Source organism: Xyrauchen texanus, chromosome 20, assembly GCF_025860055.1.
Source record: "Xyrauchen texanus isolate HMW12.3.18 chromosome 20, RBS_HiC_50CHRs, whole genome shotgun sequence".
NCBI classification, from domain to species: domain Eukaryota; kingdom Metazoa; phylum Chordata; class Actinopteri; order Cypriniformes; family Catostomidae; genus Xyrauchen; species Xyrauchen texanus.
The window spans coordinates 920,487-931,592 of NC_068295.1; the positions used below are offsets into that span (position 1 = coordinate 920,487).

Sequence of the window (11,106 nt, forward strand, 5' to 3'; positions counted from 1 at the left end):
TAGTGTGCAGTGTATATAGTGTGTAGTGTATATAGTGTGCAGTGTATATAGTGTGCAGTGTATATACTGTGTAGTGTATATAGTGTGCAGTGTATATAGTGTGTAGTGTATATAGTGTGTAGTGTATATACTGTGTAGTGTATATACTGTGTAGTGTATATAGTGTGCAGTGTATATAGTGTGTAGTGTATATAGTGTGCAGTGTATATAGTGTGTAGTGTATATAGTGTGTAGTGTATATACTGTGTAGTGTATATACTGTGTAGTGTATATAGTGTGCAGTGTATATAGTGTGTAGTGTATATAGTGTGTAGTGTATATACTGTGTAGTGTATATACTGTGTAGTGTATATAGTGTGCAGTGTATATAGTGTGTAGTGTATATAGTGTGTAGTGTATATACTGTGTAGTGTATATAGTGTGCAGTGTATATAGTGTGTAGTGTATATAGTGTGTAGTGTATATAGTGTGCAGTGTATATAGTGTGTAGTGTATATACTGTGTAGTGTATATACTGTGTAGTGTATATAGTGTGTAGTGTATATAGTGTGCAGTGTATATAGTGTGTAGTGTATATACTGTGTAGTGTATATAGTGTGCAGTGTATATAGTGTGTAGTGTATATAGTGTGTAGTGTATATACTGTGTAGTGTATATAGTGTGCAGTGTATATAGTGTGTAGTGTATATACTGTGTAGTGTATATAGTGTGTAGTGTATATAGTGTGTAGTGTATATAGTGTGCAGTGTATATAGTGTGTAGTGTATATACTGTGTAGTGTATATAGTGTGCAGTGTATATAGTGTGTAGTGTATATACTGTGTAGTGTATATACTGTGTAGTGTATATAGTGTGTAGTGTATATAGTGTGTAGTGTATATAGTGTGCAGTGTATATAGTGTGTAGTGTATATAGTGTGTAGTGTATATAGTGTGTAGTGTATATAGTGTGTAGTGTATATAGTGTGCAGTGTATATAGTGTGTAGTGTATATAGTGTGTAGTGTATATACTGTGTAGTGTATATAGTGTGCAGTGTATATAGTGTGTAGTGTATATACTGTGTAGTGTATATAGTGTGTAGTGTATATAGTGTGTAGTGTATATAGTGTGCAGTGTATATAGTGTGTAGTGTATATACTGTGTAGTGTATATACTGTGTAGTGTATATAGTGTGTAGTGTATATAGTATGTAGTGTATATAGTGTGTAGTGTATATAGTGTGCAGTGTATATACTGTGTAGTGTATATAGTGTGCAGTGTATATAGTGTGTAGTGTATATACTGTGTAGTGTATATACTGTGTAGTGTATATAGTGTGTAGTGTATATAGTGTGTAGTGTATATAGTGTGTAGTGTATATAGTGTGTCATCTTCTGTCACAAGTCACCTTGGATAACAGCATCAATGTCAATGTTTACACAACCATTATGGTTTGGTGACAACCAGTACTAGCTCACCATTCATTGGATGATTGTATGTTGCTATTTGATTGGTTATTTCCAGCCATCGTCATAGTCGGACGTAAACGTTCTAAACCGTGACAGCTTGTGCATTGGTGACAAACACTTTTTAAAACCAACACGATGTCCATTTAACTTCATAAGATACTTATTGAGAAGACAGTGTTGGGCGGGACTTCATATAATAGATCAGGATTTGATTGGCTGGTGTAAAGTGGGCGTGTCATCCCAGAATACAGTCAGATGTGAATGTGAGTTTGCAGTGGATAGTGGAGGACTGAAACATTGCTAGCACACACTTCTGAAGAGGTTCTGAATTCACTCTCCAGAGCATCAACACATGTCCCAAAGATAACTCGTCTTTTTCATAGCTAGCCATATTTACTGTTATCATTGTAGCTTTAACACGTTAAGCTCGGATGGGCCCACGAGAAACAACAGTCGTCAAAATATTAACAACACGTGTGTTGTTTCAAACGTATGTGTCGTTTGAAAGTTTATAAGCTCGACTTTATAATGCATGTAGACATTATGACAAAACTGAACAAGTGCTTTGAAATTTGCTGACAAATCAGAAGTGTTACATTTTGATCATTTATTAAATAAATTGCACTGTAGATATTATTGCAATCATTAAAAATATCAAAGTGATCATATATTCATGTGTCATATGTTGTTGGAAAGATCTCAAAGAGTAAAATACAACCAGACTATTTGTTTTACTCACAGATACAAATATAGCGAGTAACAGCTAAATATATGTCTTTAACTATTATGTTGATGTTGCTTATATGCTGCGTTTTAATTAAAACTACAGTTACTGGTTAATTATACAGCTGTACAAATTTTTACTTCACGAACATTAAATGGAACATATAATATGACATATGATTATTTCGAGTCTGTGATTATCTTTCAATGGAGTCCACACACAAGATAATCAGATGTATAGATCATTAGATAATCCACATGAAGCACAATGTTACTTATGACCACCAGGAGATGGCGCCAAATACACGACACAGACTCAATGATGACTCAAATGACACAGAATGAAACTCATTCTGTGAAATCTCATGACTAAAATCATGTCTGCATGCTATGCAAACCTTTAGTCATTGTTGTGTTTGCATGTGTAATTAGTTCTTATGTACAATTATTATCTTTTATTTGTTTGGAGATGTTTTTGGACACTATGATACATTATATTTGTAAGAATAAATTGCACCAACTAAAGCAGTATTTTTTTGCACGTGCTAACCGCACTCGTTTAGCGCCCGAGTCACTAAAGGAATTATGCAGATAATTGCTGCTGAAAGCAATTTGCACACGCAATTCTGATCTTGTGATCCGATTCTGAGCGCAATGTAGCCGAGGATGTCGCACACCACCCTGCCAGGACTGAACGGCACCCGGATCATCTCTTAAACATGCAGAGCGTGCGCTTGATGACACCGCGCATCTGGACACATGCCAGATTATAACGCTCTTCGACATAACTTTATAAGGATTTGATCAATTACTGCTGAAAGGATTGGATGAAAATGTTCACAAACATCTCTTTAAAATAAAATCTATTTTAACGGCTACTTTCATTTGGCGGTAATAGCAATAACCCGGAATATTCCTTTAAAGGGACAGTACACCCAAAAATGAAAATCATCTCATCATTTCCTCACCCTCATGCCATCCCAGATGTGTGTGACTTCCTTTCTTCAGCAGAACACAAATACAGAAAAATAGAAAGATATCTCCGCTCAGTCGGTCCTTAAAATGGATGTGGATGGTAACCCGATGTTTTATGCTACAAAAAGCACCAGTATTAACGTCATCTATACGACTCCAGCGGTTAAATAAATGTCTTATAAAGCGAGTTTGATCAATATTTAAGTACTTTTGAACTATAAATAATCACAATAAGAACATGTGCAGCAAGAGTAAAATCCGATTTCATGTACACTTTAAACACACATGCACAGACAAACCCTGCCGGTCGGCCTCATGGGAACACCCCTCATCTTCCGCCGCCATAGCGGCCGAGAGGATCAGACGAATGCGAGAGTGGCGAGTGCTGGGACACATCTAGGTCAGAGCTGATTAATGGAGCTGCACCCGAACGGACCCTCGGTGAGGCGTTTTATAGGCTGAACGACACCTACAGTCCTGGACACACTTACATCTGGAGACACAACTGTCCTGATCACAGTCATCCTGACATCACTGAACTGAGCTGCTTTCGGCTCATCACTCTCACATCAGCAGTCAGACACTAAAACTGTGAAATGCACCGAAGCCTGAAGACGTGTGTTTCTCTGAAAACATCCTTCTCAGTCTGTTTATTACAGTAGGGCACATCTGAACAACACTGAAGATTCTGGAAGTTCACCGGAGAGTCAGCTTGAGAAACTGGAATGAACATCAACAGCCAATCACGTCCCAGAAGAAAACCAGAAACAGATGATGATGGGGGAGTGAAAGCATTCTGAAATTCCCCATTAATCCCCCAAATTAAGAACAGAGACAGAAAATGGAAAATCCCAGAATTCAACAAATGATACTGATCCAAAAACAACATGTAACAGCACACCCGTTCTCATTTTTACAGTGACAATGTCCTTTAAAAATAGTCAATATTTCGTCATGTCATTGTCAAACCATAGACAGTAATAAAAGATGGCCGACGCCCCTTCGCTCTTTTCATTGGTGAGAACTGAAGCCGCCAGTGTCCCGATATGGCGCTGACATCTTGGGACTTGAGTCTGCGCAGTTGCGATTTCGGGACCAGACCTGCGCAGTAGTGAGCAGGAAGTAAAGCTGCGAAATCAAGGCCCCGCCCTCACTCTCGCTGAATCAATCGCAAGCACACGCCCCTTTTGACTAATGACGGTGTGAAATAATTAATTATAGAAATTTAGATATTCAATTTAAAGCTCCAATCTCCTCAGTCCTCCGAAGATCCCGAAAAAAAGTCAGTTGGTGCTTCAGTGACTACTTCGCTCAGAGGACCTGTCAATCACAGCTGTCAATCATGATGTCACAGCAGCGTTTTTATAGCATCAAATAACTAAAAACAAACTTATTTTGAAAACAAACACTTGAAATGACATCAACGTGATAGAAACGACAGTAAATGACAGAAACTATCTTTGGAATAAAGATATGTGAAGTGTAATTTAATTGTTTAGTTGGTCTCACGTCCCGTTGAATAACATGGGGAGGCGGGGCTTATGACCTATACTAGGACCAGCCACCGGGGGGCGATCGAGACGTTTTGGCTTCACTTTTGAGGGCTTGTGCGGCACACTTGGTCATGATGAACGGGGGGGGCGGAACATGTACGTTCTGAATAATCATTGTAGCTTATCGCAGCCCATTCGGCACGTTTCGCGGCCGAATCACCGGACCCCTCGGTTTTGCCAGTGGCCAGTCATCCCCTGCGTCTGCCCACCCGAAAAATGGCAGGAATGCCAGACTACCAGTCCAGCCCTGGTTGTGTGTATAGTGAATTATGTCATGTTTAAATAGGATTCGTTAATTAGGTAATTATCCCATTTAAAATTGGTTAATTTTGCCGGTATTCAGCGCATTCAACTCACACAGCTCACATATGTTACATATGAACAACAGGAGATGGCGCCAAATACACGACACAGACTCAATGATGACTCAAATGACACAGAATGAAACTCATTCTGTGAAATCTCATGACTAAAATCATGTCTGCATGCTATGCAAACCTTTAGTCATTGTTGTGTTTGCATGTGTAATTAGTTCTTATGTACAATTATTATCTTTTATTTGTTTGGAGATGTTTTTGGACACTGATAAATTATTTTTGTAAGAATAAATTGCACCTACTAAAGCGATGTTTTGTTTTTTTTTTTGCACGTGCTAACCGCACTCGTTTAGCGCCCGAGTCACTAAAGGAATTATGCAGATAATTGCTGCTGAAAGCAATTCTGATCTGATCTTCTTCTCAAGAAGCCAAATTGCCAACATACAGGATTATTGACTAGATGAACCCATGGGCTCTATTGTCGCTACGCACTACAACCGTGCACAACATCTTATCCAATTTTCACGAGAGCGCTAATTCTAAGTGCAAGTGGGAATGGGTTTCATGGGCATGCGCAAGTGGGCATGGGTTTGGAGCGTTTGCACTACTGTGGGTGTATTGTATGTTAATGAAGTGGTGCAAATGAGTGGTGGTGGAGTAGTGGGCTAAAGCACATAACTGGTAATCAGAAGGTTACTGGTTTGATCCCCACAGTCACCACCATTGTGTCCTTGAGTAAGACACTTAACTCCAGGTTGCTCCGGGGGGATTATCCCTGTAATAAGTGCTCTGTATAATACATTGGTACTCAGAAGGTTACTGGTTTGATCCCCACAGTCACCACCATTGTGTCCTTGAGTAAGACACTTAACTCCAGGTTGCTCCGGGGGGATTATCCCTGTAATAAGTGCTCTGTATAATACATTGGTACTCAGAAGGTTACTGGTTTGATCCCCACAGTCACCACCATTGTGTCCTTGAGTAAGACACTTAACTCCAGGTTGCCCCGGGGGGATTGTCCCTGTAATAAGTGCTCTGTATAATACATTGGTAATCAGAAGGTTGCTGGTTTGATCCCCACAGTCACCACCATTGTGTCCTTGAGTAAGACACTTAACTCCAGGTTGCTCCGGGGGGATTGTCCCTGTAATAAGTGCACTGTAAGTCTCTTCGGATAAAAGCATCAATACATGACGTATGGGAGTGGTGGTTGTGTAGTGGGCTAAAGCACATAACTGGTAATCAGAAGGTTGCTGGTTTGATCCCCACAGCCACCACCATTGTGTCCTTGAGTAAGACACTTAACTCCAGGTTGCTCCGGGGGGATTGTCCCTGTAATAATTGCACTGTAAGTCGCTTTGGATAAAAGCGTCTGCCAAATGCGTAAATGTAAATGCAAATGTGTCATTACGCTAAAATGTTTCAATACCACCACGAAATTCAGTTCCTGTATTTGCAGTTTGGAGATTTCACCAGTAGGTGGTCATAAAGTTGTCCAAATTAGGGTTGAAAGTTTTGGCTTCAGTACGATACCAGCCCTGGTACCTCGGTATCGATACTAACTCGATACTTAGGCAACAAATAAATCAAATATATACAGTATATATATATATATATATATATATATATATATATATATATATATATATATTATTTTTAGGTCTAAAAAAGATGCACAACAGAGCTTTACAGTATTAATGAAAACAATCTGATCACCTGACGCTGCCATGACTGAATCACAACATGCTGATATTCAGGACACTTGCTTATGTGATATCGCTCACAGATAATAATACTAATAACCATTTCATATTATATTATTGTTACTATGAGTATTATTGCGACTGTTTTGAATATTACACTTTTTCTGTCGATATGTCTTCAATTTCACACAAACAGTTGAATCAAGCTCTCATTTCAGGGGGACTTTTATTTTGAAAGATCTCTGAAGTTTTTCCTGTTTGTGAAGAGTTCGTTATGTCAACCTTCCCGTGACTCGCGAGCTGAAATCTCCGAGCTGCGATGAAGAAAGAGTTAATTTGAGCGCTCACAGCCGTTTATACAGTCAACACACTCATCTGGGGCTCTGCAGATGGATACTATTGGACACACTGCATGAAAATCAAGCATTAGTAGTGTGTGTGCATGAGTGTGTGTGTGTGTGTAAGTGTGTGTGTATGTGCATGATTGTGTGTGCGTTTGTGTGTTTGTTGCATTTGTGTGTGAGTGTGTGTGTGTAAGTGCGTGCGTGCCTGTGTGTGTGTGTGTCTGCGTGTATGTGTGTGTATATTTGTGTGTGTGTATGTGCATGCATGCCTGTGTGTGTGTGTGTGTGTATGTAGTGTGTGTGTGTGTGTGTGTGTAAGTGCGTGCCTGTGTGTGTGTGTGTGAGTGTGTGTGTGTAAGTGCGTGCATGCCTGTGTGTGTGTGTGTGAGTGTGTAAGTGCGTGCGTGCCTGTGTGTGTGTGTAAGTGCGTGCATGCCTGTGTGTGTGTGTGTGAGTGTGTAAGTGTGTGCGTGCCTGTGTGTGTGTGCCTGTGTGTGTGTGAGTGTGTAAGTGCGTGCGTGCCTGTGTGTGTGTGTGTGTGTAAGTGTGTGCATGCCAGTGTGTGTGTGTGTGTGTGTGTAAGTGCGTGCATGCCTGTGTGTGTGTGCCTGTGTGTGTGTGAGTGTGTAAGTGCGTGCGTGCCTGTGTGTGTGTGTAAGTGCGTGCATGCCTGTGTGTGTGTGTGTAAGTGTGTGCATGCCAGTGTGTGTGTGTGTGTGTGTGTGTGTAAGTGCGTGCGTGCCTGTGTGTGTGTGTGTGCCTGTGTGTGTGAGTGTGTAAGTGCGTGCATGCCTGTGTGTGTGTGTGTGTAAGTGCGTGCGTGCCTGTGTGTGTGTAAGTGCGTGCATGCCTGTGTGTGTGTGAGTGTGTGTGTGTGTAAGTGCGTGCATGCCTGTGTGTGTGTGTGTGTGTGTGTGTGTAAGTGCGTGCATGCCTGTGTGTGTGTGTGTGTGTGTGTGTAAGTGCGTGCATGCCTGTGTGTGTGTGAGTGTGTAAGTGCGTGCGTGCCTGTGTGTGTGAGTGTGTGTGTGTGTAAGTGCGTGCATGCCTGTGTGTGTGTGAGTGTGTAAGTGCGTGCGTGCCTGTGTGTGTGAGTGCGTGTGTGTGTAAGTGCGTGCATGCCTGTGTGTGTGTGTGTGTGTGTGCCTGTGTGTGTGTGAGTGTGTAAGTGCGTGCGTGCCTGTGTGTGTGTAAGTGCGTGCGTGCCTGTGTGTGTGTGAGTGTGTAAGTGTGTGCGTGCCTGTGTGTGTGTGCCTGTGTGTGTGAGTGTGTAAGTGCGTGCATGCCTGTGTGTGAGTGTGTAAGTGCGTGCGTGCCTGTGTGTGTGTGAGTGTGTGAGTGTGTAAGTGTGTGCGTGCCTGTGTGTGTGTGAGTGTAAGTGCGTGCATGCCTGTGTGTGTGTGCCTGTGTGTGTGTGAGTGTGTAAGTGCGTGCGTGCCTGTGTGTGTGTGTAAGTGCGTGCATGCCTGTGTGTGTGTGTGTGTGTGTGTAAGTGTGTGCGTGCCAGTGTGTGTGTGTGTGTGTGTGTGTAAGTGCGTGCGTGCCTGTGTGTGTGTGTGCCTGTGTGTGTGAGTGTGTAAGTGCGTGCATGCCTGTGTGTGTGTGTGTAAGTGCGTGCGTGCCTGTGTGTGTGTGAGTGTGTGTGTGTGTAAGTGCGTGCATGCCTGTGTGTGTGTGTGTGTGTGTGTAAGTGCGTGCATGCCTGTGTGTGTGTGTGTGTGTGTAAGTGCGTGCATGCCTGTGTGTGTGTGAGTGTGTAAGTGCGTGCGTGCCTGTGTGTGTGTGTAAGTGCGTGCGTGCCTGTGTGTGTGTGAGTGTGTGAGTGTGTAAGTGTGTGCGTGCCTGTGTGTGTGTGCCTGTGTGTGTGAGTGTGTAAGTGCGTGCATGCCTGTGTGTGTGTGAGTGTGTAAGTGCGTGCGTGCCTGTGTGTGTGTGAGTGTGTGAGTGTGTAAGTGTGTGCGTGCCTGTGTGTGTGTGTGTGTGTGTGTAAGTGCGTGCATGCCTGTGTGTGTGTGAGTGTGTAAGTGTGTGCGTGCCTGTGTGTGTGAGTGTGTGTGTGTGTAAGTGCGTGCCTGTGTGTGTGTGTGTGTGTAAGTGCGTGCATGCCTGTGTGTGTGTGTGTGTGTAAGTGCGTGCGTGCCTGTGTGTGTGTGAGTGTGTGAGTGTGTAAGTGTGTGCGTGCCTGTGTGTGTGTGAGTGTGTGTGTGTGTGTAAGTGCGTGCATGCCTGTGTGTGTGTGAGTGTGTAAGTGTGTGCGTGCCTGTGTGTGTGTGTGTAAGTGCATGCATGCCTGTGTGTGTGTGAGTGTGTAAGTGTGTGCGTGCCTGTGTGTGTGAGTGTGTGTGTGTGTAAGTGCGTGCATGCCTGTGTGTGTGTGTGTCCGGGAGGAGTGTAGAGCGGAGGGGGGCTGGGCCAGGATGGACTAACACATACCCGGTCCCCAATCAGCCTGATGGGGCGTGCGAGGCTGGTGACGACATTTCAAGAGAGAGAGAGAGAGAGAGAGAATTATGGGCAGCTGCCCTGAAAGTGTTTGTGTGTGTCTTTTTATTTAATTAAATATTATTTATATTGTTAAGCCGATTCTTGCCTCTTCCTTGCCCATCTAAACTCCCTTACAGAGGGTTTAAAGACAGAAATGTGTTGTGCTTTTTTAATTTTATAAAAGCACGACATTAATTAATCTGTTAAAACTTGTGCGTTATTTGAGCAAAATGGTTTCAATCATAATTTTTGCGGGATTACAGTCATCATGCCAATAAAGTTGTAAAATTGGATATATATTTACACAGATACAGTTAGTTTCGGTTATTTTACCAAACTAAACTCATGTTACCATCTGATAAAATGACTGTATTATAGTAATGCCACAGAAAAACAAGAATAATGTATTACTGTTATTTTTAATAATAATAATAATAATAATATTATTTCCAATTAAATATTCTGTTGTATGTTGGTGTTATTAATAATAACGATAATAATACAATAATAATAATAATAATAATAATAATAATAATAGAGATAACAAAAAATAAATAAATAAATATATATATATATATATATATATATATATATATATATATATATATATATATATATATATATATAAGATTTACAATAATAATGTTCGCTGTCATGTTGTGCAAACTTGACATCAATAAGAGTGACCATCAGAATATTGATTAGTGATGCTGAACTTCAACCCCAAACACACACTGACCTGGGCACACAGCTCGGACAGGAGCGGTCGATCTCCCAGGTGGCGAAGAGGTTCATCGGGACGGGCACAGATCCGGAGCCCCACAGTACCGCCACCCCGCCGCCCGCTGCTGCTGCTCCTGCCGCCGCTGTGGGAGCCGCTCCGCCGCCGCCGCTGCCCGGGTTCAGGAAGGCGGCCCGAAGCCCTCCTCTCTCGAGCGCTGCCGCCATCATCACTCCGCGATCGCCTCTGATCGGATCTTATGAACTGATCTTCTCCAGCGCCCTGAATCTCTGAGCATGAATGAATCAGATGTGCTGGTACTGATGAATCTCTGAGGCGGAGCTCCGACAGACGCTGTGTGAGTGTGACCTGTAGAGGGCGCTCAGCACTGACCCCATTACAGGGAACAACAGGGTAAAGGCTCCTCTTAAAGGGACAGTACACCCCAAATGTAAATCCTCTCATCATTTACTCCCCCTCATGCCATCCCAGATGTGTGACTTTCTTTCTTCTGCAGAACACAAATGGAGATTTTTAGTTGAATATTTCAGCTCTATAGCTCCATACAAATCAAGTGAATGGTGACCAGAACTTTGAAGCTCCAAAAAGCACATAAAGGCAGCATAAAAGCAACCCATAACACTCCAGTCGATTAATTTACATTTACATGTATGCATTTGGCAGATGCTTTTATCCAAAGGGACTTACAGTGTACTTATTACAGGGACAATCCCCCTGGAGCAACCTGGAGTTAAGTGTCTTACTCAAGGACACAATGCTGGTGGCTGTGGGGATCGAACCAGCAACCTTCTGATTACCAATGTATTATACAGAGCA

At 42.3% G+C, this 11,106-nt stretch overlaps 1 protein-coding gene across 1 annotated transcript in view; it reads right to left on the minus strand.

Moving 5' to 3' along the window:
- Positions 1–10,589, minus strand: part of zmp:0000000755 (phosphofurin acidic cluster sorting protein 1) — a 90,152-nt gene extending 79,563 nt beyond the window's left edge. Inside the window, exon 1 of the mRNA XM_052151211.1 lies at positions 10,288–10,589. Within this exon, the coding sequence (XP_052007171.1) occupies positions 10,288–10,499 (212 nt within the window). The 5' untranslated portion in view covers positions 10,500–10,589. The remainder of the gene's footprint in view (positions 1–10,287) is intronic.
- Between the last annotated feature and the right edge of the window lie 517 nt (positions 10,590–11,106).